The following is a 17,207-nucleotide window of genomic DNA, read 5'->3' as shown; positions in this document are numbered from 1 at the left end:
CTGTTCCACCACTTACACTGCTACATAAAACACTGGTAGTTAAACACCTTAAAGGATACCATGCTAGACAGTGCCAGCTTCTTTCTTTGAGATTCTAGCCACTTGTTTAGCTTATCTGAAGGGACTAGGTTTGATAAAGACACATGGTCTTTTTGTTGGAAGATCTCTCTGGGGACACAGCAACAGGATCCGCAGACAAGGGGGTCTGGGGACCAGGCATGGTCGAGCACACACTGAATTCCTTTAACACTTTTTTCATGCAAAGACTCATTTAGTAAAGGAGAATTGCAAGCATTCTTAAAAACATCTTCCAGTGCTGGGATTAATGGAGGAAAGGTAGCCATATCGAGAACCTCATCCTACAAGAGATCATATACCCTGCTGACCTCAGGAGCAAACAAAGATTGCTCCCAGTTGAATACATCCCTAAATCTAGCTAGCATTATTGAAAAAGAAAACACCTGTTTCATTTTTCTGCACATGTTCATCCTCCAAGGAAAGCTGACTGATCAACTTCTGTCATTTCTGAAATATCCAATTCCAAATCCCCTTCAAAATCAGGATCTCTGGATGATTAAACAAGAGTGTGAGCCCCAGCATTACTTATGGCCCAGGTCTGCACACCATAACCAAATACTTGAACAGTGAATCTAACCTTAGCCACCACCTCAGATGGAAACCTAGTCAGAGAATTTTTCTTTGCAGTGTGGTGGCTCTTCTTTCTCCTTTTTTGCATGCATTACACTAATGGGAGAATCCCTGTAGGAGGTGTACCCCAAGTAGCAACAAATTTTGTACCCCTGACTTCTGCACCTAAAGAGTTTGGTTCTCCTGTACCTGAACCAGGCACTAATACATCATTTGAGGACATGTCTGACCCTCATGTCACGCACAGTTGTGGTACTAACACCCCAACAGGGGACCTAGAGTGTATTTCTGCAAGTGTACTATTCAGTTTCAGTAACACGGATCCAGGCACAAAATACATGCACAAAAGTCCCTAATTTTGTTTAAAAAAAGTCTAATTTTAGTCAAAATGAATGGATACAGCCTAAAACAGCATTAGACAGGAAATAAATAAACTTAAAAATGTTGTAATCCTGCTCAACCACCTCAAATAATCATAAACCCAAAGGAAAAAAAATGCAATGTCAGCAAGTTTTCCAGTCAAAGCTTTCAAATAAAGCTTCAAATCAACACCATAGGCCTTAATGTAGTAGTCAAAGTAAAAGCAGAAGCATGTACAAAAAGAAAAAGTCAAAGCAGCAGAATACACTATTCAAGAACCGATAGAGAAAAAGCAGATGATGGAAGTAAAACATAAAATGGTTTCTTATCTGTGCTCAGCAGCTGAAAATCCAGAGAAAGAGGCAGTCTTCACAGAGATCTTCCCCTACTATCATACTAGAAAACTGAAACAATCCTGTCTGTAGGTCTGAAAGGCAGTGCCTGTACTCTCAGAAGATTGGTCCATCACACCCACAGACAGGCAGGGGGTAGGAGCTCTAAGCTTTGATAGACTGCCAGAGATAGGATAGAAGGGTATTGCTACTTATATGCCAGTAAGGCAGTGTGCTTTTTGAGCATCAAAGGTGGATGATTAATCTGGGTACTTTGTTGAAACTATGATTGAATAATTATTTTTGTAGCTCTAGAAATGCAGTGTTCTGTCTTTTCACTAGAGGTCACTAAAGGATTCAGCTATGGTATTGCCTTTTTTTTTCCCATCCAGTTATATTGCTTATAATTAATTGTATATACATTGTACAGATTTTCCACTGACAGATCAACTTTTATTTGTTTACATGAATGATGATCATGCAGGGTTTCAGCTGAGCAATGAATATTAAGCATTTATTTTGGTTGTGAAATACTTATGTACTTCATGTCATACTGGCACGATTTTTTGTAATATAAATGAAGGATGTGTTATGGAGGTTAGATATGATTGATAAAGATGCTTTAGGCATTGAAACCATTCTAATTGTATTTGTCTCCTTATATTCAGAACAAAATAAATGAAAATGAATTGTTATCCCAAGGTCTCCTTTTTTACAGTGTTGAGTGTTTTTGTTCAGTATAGACCCCCCACCACCACATACACAAAACTGTGGCACTTGCTGACTTATGACTGAAAGCACAACATTGTGGCTCAAGTATTTACAACAGAACTACAGCTGCTATTATAGTAACTATCCAGGGAGAAGAACTGGTAATAGAATGATGCGTTTTCATTAAAATATGTTTCTTGGATAATGGAGTAATAAACAGCAGAATATCGATATTAGTTACTGACCCAAATTGGTTACTAGAACAATTATATTAGGAAATGCTTTAAAAGTGAACATTACACTATACTATATCTCACCACAAGCTAATCTTAATATGCATGACCATTGTATAAAACTGTTTAATTTATTTTTTATTTGACATTTGTTTACTGGGAAAGTCCATATGGGCCAGAAAGTGCCCATTTTCAGCAGAGACCTGGGGAGGAAAGCTCTACAATCACAATCTTTCAAAAATTAAGTACTGATTTTTTAAATCACAAAATGTCATGTTGTACTACAAAACCTAAGAGTGAAACAATGTTGTAATGAGAAAAACATAGCAAATTTGGGAACAGAAAACTCCTCTTATTAGAAGATGCAACTCTGAACTGTCTGGGTACTAACAAAAAGCACCTAAATAATATACTGTATAACTTGATATAGCAAGCACAACATCTCACAGGAATTTGTCCATAGACTAACTGTTCCACTCTAGTTAATGTAGTGATAGGTAACGTCCCAGATAAATGTGCACAGGTAGCTGTAGCCTTAGTGGCCACAGTTTTATTGTCATCCCCTGGTCATGCAAAATACTTGAAAGTATATTTGTATTTAAATAAGCCAAATCATTACCGGCCTCAGCATAAACTATCCTACATGCTTTACTATACACTATCAAATCGAACCAGGGTACTAATGATAATGACCTTACTATACCCCTCACTACATTTTATAATATCTTATAAGCAATCCAGAACTGAATGTTTCTCTGAAATGCTTGAGATTAAAGACAGTCATGTCCATGGGTAACACAAGAAATGAAAAAGATTGTTAAGCAAACAGATGATGCTTGGTACACCTGGAAGAAAGATTCAACAACATAAATACATTTTTTTTTCCGAGAACTTTTAAGAATGTTTATGTACAAACATGACTAAGCCCATGCACATTAGCAGTAAGCAGATTTACTCTATGATATCTCTCAAGCAATTTTGGAAGTCACTAAAGTCAATAACAGAAAATTTCAAACTCTCTAACAGACAAATTATATTTTGTAAGCTCTAAACTCTTGGACACTCCTTTTAACCTACCAGATTTGCATACTTTTCAACTACTGGAAATTTTGCCATTTTACTTTAAGGAAATAACTATCAAAAACAATCAACATAAATGTTGACAGTTGTAACTTTGCAAAATACACAGTTCTACACTTAAAATGGTAGAACATACAGCAAACCCCCTATGATGTATATTCAATCTAACATTAACATCAAGGAAATCCAATATAAATAATGGAAACACTGCAGTAGTACCCATCCCCAAAACTTAAGAATCCTAAAGTGCCATCAGACTACAGATCAAGAACAGTATTTTTCCCTTTCTCCAAAGACCTGGAATTATTTTATTCTCAAGTAAAAGAATGCATTTCAAAATATGACCTATGCATTAACAAATCATATTTATGAATCAGTGGAGACTGGGAGACTAACTGGAGCAGTGTTTTTATTAATTTGACAGTTTCAAATCCCTGTTTTAAATCACCCCTTTCTACTTAAAGTTGTGCAACGTTTCAATATGATTGACTTTGCATTGTGGTTTGCACTACACTTAGAAAACCAAACATTCATAGTACACCTTGGCACCAGCATCTCTGTTAATAAAACATTCTCAACTGAAATACCTTAAGGATCCATATTAAAGCCACTACTTTTCTCAGTTTTTATCAGTAATCTGTTTGACTTGCCTAACCTAAGCTGCAACTCTATGCAGATGAAATTATTATTCTTAGATTTGGTAATTCTTTCACCGTCCTCCAAAGTGTGTTACTAATGGCTTTAGTGTTATTTGGAGCTGATTAATTAATTAATTTGAATCTAGTTATTAATTTTAAGGAACAATCACAATAATATTTGCTGCTTACCAAAGAATTATAAATGACACTCTTAATATTACCTTCTAAACAGAACAGACTTCCAGCAGTTACTCATCAAAGAAATCTAGGTGTTAAAGTAGACCAGCATCTTGTATATTCCCCACAGGTAGCCAGCTCTAGTGGCATAGAAAGATAAAGCCCTGACTGTGTCCCAGGCAAGCCCATGCATGATCAATGTCTTGGTTGCTTGATGGAGCTGGCAGTGGTTGGGGGGGGGTAATAGCCAGTCATGTCCTGCAGCAGTCCCTTGGAGGAAAGAGGTGGATGTGCAGTCTAGTGGGAGAGCATGTTGTGCACCAAGCATGCCAACAGGCAGCAGTAGCCTTCATTAAGCAAGAACATGGGAGCATGTACACATGTGAAGGGAAGGCACAGTGGCCTACACATTGATGAAGGTCACATGCCCTTTTGACCAGGGGAGGGGCTTGGCTAATATAGTAGAAATATCCTTATAGTCAGGAAACTGGCAAGGACAGAAGCAACCTTCCTGGATGCATGAATGACTGCCTCTCCATTCTGCTGTATCTCTTGTGAATCTGGGTAGATTCCCTCCAATGGGGAATGAATGAGATAGTGTGATTAGGGGAGACTCAGTGGTTGGCAGGCACAGTGACAAAAAAAGCACTCAGAAAAAAAAATACATGTACATGGGCTAACAGAAACCATAACACAGGAAATACTTGCATAATTAAAATAGCTTATCAATACTCCTACTACCACAAGAAGCAAGGAAAGCTGTATCAATACAGATGCTTATGTGAAACCTGGAATACTACTTGCCAGTAATGTAGCCCTCAGCTCGGCACAAAATACACAGCATTACAAACAGCTGTAAGTAAAAGTTGCTGTTTCGTCTTACTTGCTAGTTTGTGAACATCTGTGTATCTCAATACAGAAGACAGATTTGGTTTCTTATCACTGCAAGATCTATCAGTCTTTTAAACTACATGACAATCAAGTTACTAAACTGCAGATACTGTTTATCTATGTCATCAAGACTACAAAACAGAGAAATTGCCTATCATCTTCCATCCACAATAGATAAAGCAACTATACTGGTTAAGCCTCCATTCATTAAAGCTGTAAGGGGAAAAGACATTCTGTATGACTGCACCAACTTCTTGAAACTGCCCTCCATTAGAAATAAGAAAGATCACTGACTTTAGGTATTGTAAGAGTTGTTTACACAAAGCAGTGTATAGTTTGTTAAATCTACATTTTTCTCAGCAATGCTATTAGATTGCTATCAATGGTATGCATGTATATATGTTAGTGTAATATAGGCATGCATCTAAAGCCTGATAAATTGCACATATTTGTCAGTACAGTGTTGCTATAACTTTCTGTATTATTTGTTTCTGTAAAACTTTGTAATATTTTTCAGCCTTGAAATGGTTAGCTTTATATGGAAAATGCATAAGCTGTAGGTATTTCATGTATCTGTGTATGTCCATTTGTTCGGTAACAGCTTTCTTGGCTCTGGTCGTTGATGAAATTATGTTTGGATGAGCCCATCCAACTGGTTATCGCAGCATTAAATAAATAAATAAATAAATGTTTTGTGTGTGGGTTGCAGAGCTCATCCGGGCTCTTTATTTGTGCAGGGAAAATGGAACCCAGTAGTAGAGATGGCCTTCACACAGACCAGCTTGACTTAATGCCACTGTTTCTCACCCTCCAACATCTGGAGTAAGGCAGCCTATATTACAATATTAAAATAAATACATATGTACAGGATTTATATGCCTACCATTTATGGCAGTCTAATGGCATTACCAGGAAAATGTAATAATGTGTTTAACATAAACTGTACACTGCTTTGTGTAAGTGGTAACCCTGTTCAGGGAGGCTATGTGAATTTGGCATTACACCATGTACCTGTCTTAAAGAAGTTTACTTCCCAGAATAAATTAATGTGTTTGGAAGACACTATCATTTGCAGGTGTCTAGCACATATTTAGAGCTGAAGATGAGCAAGACCTGCTTGGTAAGTATCTTCCAGAAGTAGAGATTGAACTGTTCGCCATGTGGAAGAATGCAGTGATCCTTCTTTATTGTTTGGTTCATCTGGATAAGAGGGAGTTGATGGTGGATGTAGGCTCTCTCTTCGGTGGCATGGAAGTTTTGTGTGTGCCTTTCCTCCTGATTCTAAATTCGTCACAATTCAGAGAAAAATTATGAAAACTCTTCCTCATCAAACCTGGTGACATAGAAGTATATGGTTTCAATTTATCATGCTGATGGCAGTGCAGGAACCTATCCCAATACATACCAGGGAGGTCTTGTGGCAACAGCCACAAGGACTGAGTCTCAGAAATGACTGAAACTCCCAAAAGCCTTTTGCAACTGTTTAATTGTACTTACTGTTTTGCCCTTTAAATCATTTTTTTGAGCATTTAAACTGTTTTTACTGTTGTAGGCTACACACTCAACTACGATAGCCATTTTGCTGTGCTTTAAAGTGATTATTTTGTCTTAACTGCCTTAACTTCTTAAAAAACAAAACAAAAAAATAAGCTATCCTACACTTGTTTCCTGCCTTTCTGAAGCTAGTAGAGTCCAGTTTTCAGAGTTTGCTGAATCCGGGCTTTATTGTAGTTTCTGTGTTGACCCGTAACTTACTTGGATAGAAGGAAGTTTCTCTTTTCACCAGTGAGAGTGATGAGCTTTGAGCAGCCTGTCTGTCCCTGGAGGAATGGAGTTCAGCTTAAAATTTGTAGTTTATTGGCCATTTTGGGCTAATTTCTATCCTTTTCATCTTTCTGCTATAAAAACCTGCATTTGCACGGTTTTGCGCACTGAGCAGTGCCAGTGAGCTGGGGTTAACTATCCCAGGCTCCACAAAGTCTGCTCATCAGTTTTTTCCTTGTAACTTGTCAGTCTTTCATCCTAAAGCACTAAAATCCCCACCTTTCAGCCCAGCACTTGTTCTAAATCTACCGCAGCACTAGATAACCCCCAGCACTGAACCCCCGCTTCTGCCAGAAGGGAATAGTCTTTATACTTATTCAAGCATGTCCAAGAGACAGCTCCTGGTGTACTCTCCAGCCTACCTGATGAACCTGGGCATCTTGAGGCAGTGCTACAACTGCCTCATGTACACAGACAACCCTCTCCTCCTACCACCAAACACTAACACTTGCGAGAGATGCACTTATGCAGCCAATCTAGAGACAAAGCTGTATCCAACCAAGACAGATGGTCAAGAGGAGAAGGTAACAACTCGCAACACCCTACTCATTACACATAAACCAACACCTCCAAAACCCACACATAGAAATACCAAGATATATACGGAGGCTCTGATTAAAAATCTAAATCTGCCTAGGCAACAGAGACCTCCAAAGCAGACAAACAAGCCACCTCCTTCCACCAACACACCCCAGACAACACATAGCCCACAAACTTGGTGTGCCACACAACCACAGCCCATAAGGCAAAACAACATACCCAACACACTAGTGATAGGTGACTCTATAGTCAGTCACACCGACATCCCACTCACCAGGCTGGAGAAAGAGAAGGTTACTGTCAGCTGCTTGTCAGGTGCCAGAATCTGCCACATAACACATGCATTCAGGTTATTACAAGGCAAGTACAAATATGACTCTGTCATAGTCCATGTTGGTATAAATGACCTTTGACGTACCTCCCTGGACTATATGAAAAGAGACATGGAAGAGCTCTCAGATCTTGTAGCCCAGGCAGGTAAAACCCTAGCCCTGAGTAGCATCCTGTCTTCACTAAAAATTGTACCACAGTACAAGGATAAGAAGATCAACTTCAACAATTGGCTAAGTTTCTGGTGTAATTTAAAGGGGATCCAGTATCTGTCTGCCTGAAATGAAATGCTTGACAGGCCGCGATGCTTCACCAGAGATGGCCTGCATCTTTCACCCCTGGGATTTAGGATATTGGCCAAGGCTCTTGCTGCCCCTATAGTGCCTTTTTTAGGCAAGGCTCAAAAAACAAACCCACCACCATAAGAACTACAGGTAACAAAAAACTGAGGACAATGCTGCTCATTGATAGGCGTCTAAACCTCAAAATGCACTCACTCGAGGCATTCCTCAAAATGGAGAACATCAATATCTGTGCAGTAACTGAGATCTGATTCAAGGCTCCCGAGAGCACCCCAGCACTACCAGGTTATAATTCATACCACACGTTTCAGCCACAAAACCTGGACTGAAACACGAAGGGTGGAGGTGTGTCCATATTCATCAAGGACATCCACACCTCCAGGCTAGTTGCAAAACACGATGTCTCTGAAATCATCCAAGTGCAACTAACCCAGGGCAAAAATGCATTCCAAATTGTAGCTTGTTATAGATCCCCTACCATGACCCAGGACCCTCACTCCTCGTTCCTGGGGACAATGGAAAAAATGAGGGTCCAACCAAATACCATAATAATGGACAATTTCAACTACCCTAACATAAACTGAGAAAACTACTCTTGTACTAACCCCCTTGGTCAATGATTACTGGAATGTATAAACTCTAACTCTCTGGATTAACTTGTCAACACCCCCACCAGGGGCAACAATATTCTGGACCTGGTCATTACCAACATGGATGACCGGTGCTCAACGTCCGAGATCAACTCCTCAGTTGTTAGATCAGACCATGAACTAATCACTCTTAATATCCACATCCCGACCCCAGCCCCACACAAGTAAACCATCGTAAAAAAAATTCCAAAGCGAACTTCACACTACTAAATACTGAGGTGACTAAGATTGCGACACCCCTGCAGATGGATGACACAGTCAGTACAGTCACAACTGCTGAATCCTACATAAATGCACTCTAGAAGCAGCTGCATGAGTGCATGGATTGTGCTATCCCCAACAAATCCAAGACGCTATTCTCCAAAAAAAGGAAGCCAATCTGGTGGTCCCCTGCCATTAACAAACTCTACAACAGAAGGAAGAAACTGTTGCAAAGGAGAGTAAAAACCCAGGTATGGAGGAACTCACTGATGGGCCTCAGTAAGAAAATAAGATCTCTCATAAAATCCTCCAAAGCTAATTTTGAAAGAAAAAATTGCCACGGATTCCAAAGACAGCCACAAGGCGTTCTTTAGCTATGTCAAGAATCTCCATGGTGACACCCAGATCTGCACTGAGCTACAACAGAACGGCACAGAATATACAGAGCCAACTGATATTGCCAACTTATTGGCAGATAGGTTCAGTGCAAACTTTACTCCCCCCTCACCCCCCAAAGGGCCTGCAACTATACCAAGTGGTTGTAGAGCCCTGGCAATCACAAACACACAGGTAAAACCGGCACTCTCTAAAGCCAAAAACACAACATCCATGGGACTAGACAACATCCCAGGCTGCGTCTTACACGAACTCCAAAATGAACTAGCCCCCCACCTAAAATCCATGTTCAATCACAGCCTCACCACAGGCTATGTGCCCACAGAATGGCACACAGCAATGGTTATCCCACTCCACAAAGGAGGAACCACCACAGACCCTGGGAACTATCGACCTATTACTCTGACAAGCCTGGTCTGCAAGGCCATGGAACTCATGAACAAGGACATTGGTAACCTCCAAACTCTGGATGCTACCCAATTCGGATTTGTAAAAGGTAGGTCATGTCTCTTAAACTTGTTAGACTTCTTTAAAATAGTTACTAAGGCCATAGACGAGGGCAAGGTGGTCCCCACAGTCTACCTGGATTTTGCTAAAGCCTTTGACACTAGCCCTCATTCAGGAATCATAAGATAAACTCATCAACCTTAACATAAACCCTTACATCACAAGATAGGTGGCCAACTAGCTCACGGACAGAACCCACATGGTAAGAGTTGCAGACTCCAGATCCGACTCCAAACCAGTGACAAGTGGCATGCCCCAGGGTTCAGTCTTGGGACCCCTCCTGTTCGGTATATACTTCTCTGAAGTGCAAGCGAACACCAAGGGTTTATGGCTAACCAAGTTCGCAGATTACTGCAAACTGGGTGCCATTATCGATTCCTCTGCTGACGTAGACATCCTGCAAAAGGGCCTCACCGAGACAGACACCTGGTGTCAAAATCATGGCCTCAAGCTAAATTGCCAGAAAGTGCATTGTTATCCCCTTTGATAAAAACACAGTACCCATGAATTACCAAACAGGGAAGTTCACTAAACACAGAAAGTGTGATAAGAGACCTTGGGACCCAAGTGGATAGTAACCTCTCCTTTGATAACCACATTGCCACAGTGGTCAGAAAATCTTTCTATGTGGCCCACTTAATTACAAAAGGGTTCGCATCTAGAAATAAGGAAGTCATCGTCCCCTCTGCTCATTACTTATCAGACCCCTCATTGAATGCAATGCTCCATTTGGGATGTACCTCACAAGACACCTACAACAACTTGAAAGGCCCCAAAAGTACTTCACCAAGAGGATTGCTGGCCTCAAACAATTGCCCTATGCCGACCGGCTCAAGAAACTCAAACTCTACTCTGTCGCATATCGCTTACTCCAAGGAGACCTCTGCCTGACATACAAAGCTATGTCAAACCCGGAATTGTTGGACATGCTCCACTTGAAGAAATCCCATTCTCCCCTACACGCTTTAGGGACCTAAACCTCACCACAACAATAAATAGGACATGCTGGAGGGATAGATTCTTGTCCCAGAGACTTCCCATGCTCTGGAACAACATTCCCATCCACATTAAGCAGAGCTCATCATTAGCACTCTTCAAGAAAAACCTTGATAAGTGGATGGGTGATAGGAAATTCACCCCTGGGATTATGTCTGGGGCACTGCTCGATAGAGGGGCAGGAATTTAACAATACATGGGTGGCGAAAGCCAATACACTGTTGGCTAGACTTGCTTTGGCCCTCGGGCCGATAGCCTAGTACCTACCTATGAACCTATAAAAGGTTGTCAACAATTTAGATGGATTCCTCTAAGTGGAAGAATTTCACTGTCTGGTTGTCAAAGTATCCCATCCTACCTCTTTTGTTCAGTTTATAATTGCTTATCTTGCCTCTTGCTCCTGATTGACTTGTTTACCTTCAACATGGAGTAACTAAGAACTATTTTATGCATTTCAGGCTTATTTGTGCTTCCTACCCTGTGGAAGGTTGAAGCTTGACATAGCACTAAATGGCAAATAGTTCATTAAAAGTGCTTTGCAATTTCCCTTCCCATTGAAGAAAATTCCCCCTTCTCCTTGATATTTAATTTCATGAGCGAATACTCTGAACCAGTTGGTTAATTCTTTGAAGTATATCACTTGGAAGACACTTTTCCTGATGGCTGCCATCTTTACTGCTAAAAGGTATGAGATGCAGAATCTTAGAATACTTTACATAGCCTTTTTTGAGGGCTGGACATCCCTTAGGACTAGCTTATGTTTGTTCCCAAAAGTACTTTCAGAACTGCCCTTTAACCAGTTTATTCACTGCCCTATTTGCTGTACAGAGGTAAAATCTCAGATAGAATGAGCTCTTCATACTCTTAATGTATACCATTAGTTTAGGCTCTTCACAAAGGGTGCACGTGAGTTCAAGAGGAGAGGACAATTTCTCCCTTTGCCCTGGGTGATGAGTCTTTTGGTGGCTAAACAAACACTGTCCACGTGAATTGTAGATTGTGTCTTTTTCTTCCAGATGGCAAACCATCCATTAGAAAATTCTGCCAAAAGCTAATGCCAGCAGGGGATTGATTGTGCTCATCATATCATCTGATCTGCAGAAGGCCCATTACCCTTCCACTGTCCCCATGACATAAGAGATCCTCTCCACGCAGCATCTCTGTGTATGTTTCTCTAGGTTGGGTAGGTGTATGATTTTATATTATTTGCATGTTTTTCAGGTTGCACATGACTGCATTCATGATGAGTTGGGGAGTGGCTGGGGCCGGGTATGACTGGCACCAACATCAGAGTTATGTGCCCCCAGCTTGGAAGATAGAGGAATTTTAGAATTCTGCTGAGTTTGGAAAATCAAGAAAGACTTTTCCAAGAGTAAACCACTGCAGAGGGCCTTCTTGCAGATCAGCTGAAGGTGGTGCATATATGTTTGCAATTTCCAGAGTTTGCAGTTTTGTAACGCACTATTGTCTTTTTAATTAACATTCAGGTGGTTTAATCTCTATGCACATCTGTCACAGATGTGCTTTTAACAATTTTAATGTATACACTGTTGTGTTACTTAATGACTTTATACTTTTGTTTACAGCTTATTACTGCATTTAAACTTTTTTATGCAGCTGTTTGTGCATGTGTATATACTACATGGTAGCATGGCATTTCTCATACTGGTTTCCTTTTTCTCTGCATCCTAATCCTCATTTTCCAACATGCCTGTGTATATACCTTGGTTCACTCTACCCTCCTTAGTTACTGTTTTGATGAGTAATACATAAATGAACTGTTAGATACTAAAATGTGTGCCTACTGAATATATTTCTTGTTTTCATTTTTGTTTTCTCTGTCTTAGGCTGGTGTAAAGCATGTGATCCTTGCAGTGAGTTACATGTCTGAAATGCTGGAGAAGGAAATGAAGGAACAGGAGCAAAGGGTAAGGATTCAAAGACGTAGCTTTCATGGGTTTGTATGTATTGCATGTAATTTTTAGTAGTATTTCAGGACAACTTGGATGTATTTTGCATTTATTTAAATGATTTTTTATTGTAAATGAAATTGATCATTCAGAAGTCATTATCAGGTTAATCATTCATTTATGTTATTCTTGAAACTAAAAGCTGTGTTTCATTATTCCCCTGACCTTGTAAATTAGCCTTATGGCACTGAAAATGTGATGCATGTTTATTGTACTTGTCAATTATTTTGTGTTGTAAGAGTGGCCTGGAAGTTGTTGTTAATAAAGTTGTCAGTCTGATTACGTTTCTCTTATACCCTGTAGCCTGTCTCTCTCTTGAGTGATGCTGCATTCAGATTGTGAATGCACAAACAGGGCTGTGTATAAACCTGCCATATTGTAAAACATTGAAGAGTTCAGGCTGTTTTTGTTGCAGTGTTGCAGTGTACTGCTGTTGACTAATCACTAAGGGCCTTTTTTCCAGTTCCATTTATACTTGGTGATCTTAACCATAAATTCATACCCAAATCACTGTACATATCACTTCCACAGAAGGTTCTTTTTCTTGCACAAAAGAGGCTTATTTTTGGCTTCTGTAGCTGTCTGAAGCTTCTCCCCCCAAGTTGCAACATTCTTCAGCTAGATATCCAGGACGTTAACTGTCATCCTGGCACTCTTCAAGAGTTACCTGAAGCCACAAGTAGTGAATGTCTGAGTAATGGACAGTGAGGTACATGGTCTTCAAATGTGATGTGCTTAAGGAAGAGACTAATGGAATTATTTTCTTTTTGTGGTTTCCTTCACCTAGCTGTCTGATGACCGAGTAAAGTGAACTGGTCTAGTTATTTCCTTACATTTTAGGTTTGTAGATTTATACTAGGCTAATTGACTTCTGGGGCCTTTTTAAGCTTAGCCATGCTTCCCGTATATGTCTGACAATTTTTGTTACCCAAGGTTATTTTAAGGAGTATATGTAGGCTTGGGCTTGGGTGATCTAGCATTTACAGGTATCTCTGTCTATCAGATACATAAGTGGCAGGCTAGAGGTAAATTTCTAATTTCCCTATCCACTGGTCCAAGCTATGCTTGAATTGGAATAGGGAAGAACTCTGCTTCTTTTGGATGAAAAGCCTATTCCAGAAATGGGGTAGTCTCTGAGACACATACCTGTTCCTCCTGTTTATGTCACAGACAAGTTTTGGTCCTTAGATTGGGTAATTCTGATTCTATTTGTTTTGCAGATGTGCAGTGGGTACATCAGAGAGATTAGATGTTGCCTTGTATGCCAGACAAAGATCGCCTCTCGGCAGTCTGTAGGTGACAAAATACAGAGCTTTGAGGTGGTCAGTGTAGGAAATGTTGACAATGCCCTTTATTCTTTTTGTTAGGAACCTCTGTGGATGTTCCAGTTGTTGTATATCACTGGTCAGGTGTATACCGAAGTGGGTTCTGTACTCTGATTGGTCTGAGGAGGACTGGGTATATTGGAACAGTGACATCCTTGGACCTAGATGCCATACCTTCGCTTGTATGGCATGCAATTTACAACAATTTACTTACTGACATAACCACAAGATGTTCAAAGGCCAGATTTCTGTCTACATGCATTCCCAAGTCCCTGACTAATGAGTCTTCTCTAAGAGGTGTATTATCAGTGTGGTGGTTAGAAGGGGTAGCGATTTTTCCCAGAGAATACTGTTATGCATTTCTTGGCATTGAGTTTTAGACTGTGGCTGTGGTACTAGTTACTAATCTATGTTAGGCCTTCTTGGAAGGTATTTTTGTCTTTGGAGGATTCTGTGACTGCTCCTAATTTCAATCATCTGCACGTTTGGTCAACCAGAGGCCTTTGATGCTGTCCTTGACTTCTTAGAAGTTGATGCCCAGAGGGACTCCACTAGTGACTGGTCTCTTTGTGGAGGTAGACTCCCCTATCCTAACTTTTTGGTGTCCTTCTTTGTGTCAGCTGGCTATCCAGTGGGTGACATATGTATGTGTTTATATCTAATTTCAAGAGTTTGTCTATAATGCTTAGTGAGGTATTGTGTAAATGTAAATGCCTTGTCTATGTCAGGTAAGTAGTATGCACTGTTTTGCCTTCATGCATTGCTTTGGTGACCCTCTCAAAGAAGTCCACCAGGTTAAGTAGGTGTAACTTGCCCTTGATGAAGCCAAACTGGATTGGGTTCAGTGTCTCAAGGTTTCCTTTATCATTGTTTATCATAGGATCATCAAATCATAGAAGGTTACGTTTGTTGATTGGATTATTCTATCTGAGCTGAAGTAGCCCTTTTTCAGTGGAGGCCTAGGGAGAAAAGTTCCAATACATTAAACAATGCAAGAGAATTTACAGAAACAATATTACATATAGGTAGCAGAAGCAATATTTCAATAAGATTTTCAAAAAAATTTAGACACTTAAAAAAAATTACAAGTCATAGTTTAAATGATGACAATGAGAGTAAAGACCTGTTCTTACAGTTTTGTAGTGATAATTTATTTTAATCATAAGTTACTGTCAGGTGTAGACAAGAGGAGTTGTTTAAGAGAGAAAGAGTTGGGCTAAAAGCATAAAGTTGAAGCTTAAAAATGTTGGAGGATGGTGTGGTCAGTTGGGGTAGAGGGTGTTAATAGTAAGAGAGTAGAAGATGAAAATAAAAGTTTATGGTCTGATAATGGGCATTTTGATGTTTGGAAGGCAGTTTATGGAGGGTGAGTACCGAGGCAAGACCAGAGTGTTTTTAGGTGTTCTTTAGCAGCTGCTTTGAATCGTTTAGGATGAGGTAGTAATCTAGTTTGAAGAGGAAGCTTGTTCCATGTGATAGTTGGATGATAGCTATAGAGGTTGCATCCAATGTTAGTCTTAGGTTTATAAACAAGTAGTAGGTCTTGGTCTGAGCTACGGAGTGATCTAGTTAGAGAGTAGTGGGTTATAAAGGAGGATATGTTTGGGCAATAGAGCGGTTGATAAAGGATAGATTGTATAATCTGAAGCTGAGAGAAGAAGCAGGTTAGGTAACTCCATCCAGTTTGAGTTTAAGTGAGATGCAGTGATGGGTTTTATAAGTATGTTGTCGGCAAATCTGGCTACCTTGTTATAGATTGACTATAGTTTAGCTAGAAGTGTGGTATTAAGGTTTGTAAATATTTGGGAACCATATAGTAGACAGGGTAGGAGGTAGGTATGAGAAAGAGTTACTTTTGCTTTAGAGGTGAGATACTTTTTGTTCCGCTATAGAAGGCCTAGTTTCTGATGAGTCTTCCTGATGTTGTTGTTTAAAGAGGAAGCTTGTTCCATGCGATAGTTGGATGATAGCTGTAGAGGTTGTGTGTAAGTCAAACTTAAGTTCATCTATAGTGACACCTAAGAGTTTAGTACTAGGTTCAGCTTCTGTTGGAGTTTTATTAACAGACAGTATAGAGAAAGTAGATTTAAGATGGTTAAGATTTTTTGGGAGAAAGAGCAAGTTTTTTTTTTAGGGTTCAAGATTAGTTGCTTGTTGGTAAGCCATGTTTCCACAGATGTAAAGGCATCCTGAGTAGTTGCTCCAGTGTTCCCAGTTATCAAGCCCAGAACTGGAATGGCTTTGTTATATGTTTATACCTTAGGGCATGTACAAGCTTCCCCTCTCCATAATCGATGCAGGTGAAAATCCAACATTGAATTTGCAATTTCCCATCCATTGGTCCAAATTACATTTGAAAAGGCTTAAGGAAGAGCTCTGATTCACATCAATGGGGAGTCTCTTCTAGAGAAGGGGTAATATCTAAGATGCATAACTCTCCCTCCAACATGATTTGCTTATGTCACATATGAGGTATAGATCTTTAGATCAAATAATTCTAGTGTTTGTTTTGTGAATGTTTAGTAGATCCATCAGGGCTGGATTGTAGAATGCGTTGTAGGTTAGGCATAGATTGCATCTCAGTAGTCTATAGGAGACTGAGATGGGACAGGCCTTTGAGGCTGTCTGCATAGGACATGTTATTTATACCATGTATTTTTAGCAAGGAACCTTTATGGCCCCTCCAGCTGTTGCAAATTCCTGGTCAGGTATATGCTGAAGGATTCATTGTACTGGATTACTGGTCTAATGAGCATTGAGTTTAGTGGGAATTATGATCTCCTTAGATCAGGATGCCATATCCTTACTTATAAGTTGTGCCACATAGACCACCATGGTCAAATGGTGATCAAAGTTCAAGTTACTGTCAACCCGAGTTCCCACGTACTTCACCACTGGGTCTACACTTAGGGGAGTTTTATCAGTGTTATAATTTGCATGCGTAAAATTATGCATTTTATGCGCTGAGCTTTAGGTCCTGGCTCTGGCACCAGTTATTTGTCTCAGACCCTCCTAGAGAATGTCTACATCTTTGGGGGATTTAATGATTGCACCCAGTTTGCTCATCGGCAGATTTTGTTAGCCAAATGCCCTCTA

General features: G+C 40.0%; 1 protein-coding gene across 2 annotated transcripts in view; it reads left to right on the top strand.

Annotated features, from left to right (window-relative positions):
* The window catches only part of GMPPB (GDP-mannose pyrophosphorylase B), an 824,737-nt gene that overhangs the window by 153,190 nt on the left and 654,340 nt on the right, over window positions 1–17,207 (top strand). For both annotated transcript variants that reach the window (XM_044077786.1, XM_044077785.1), the window contains exon 3: window positions 12,664–12,744. In XM_044077786.1, the coding sequence (XP_043933721.1) occupies window positions 12,664–12,744 (81 nt within the window). The remainder of the gene's footprint in view (window positions 1–12,663; window positions 12,745–17,207) is intronic.

This window comes from Protopterus annectens, chromosome 7.part0 (genome assembly GCF_019279795.1).
Source record: "Protopterus annectens isolate FY-2018-M chromosome 7.part0, PAN1.0, whole genome shotgun sequence".
Lineage (NCBI taxonomy): Eukaryota > Metazoa > Chordata > Ceratodontiformes > Protopteridae > Protopterus > Protopterus annectens.
This window is presented reverse-complemented; position numbering and strand designations above follow the sequence as displayed.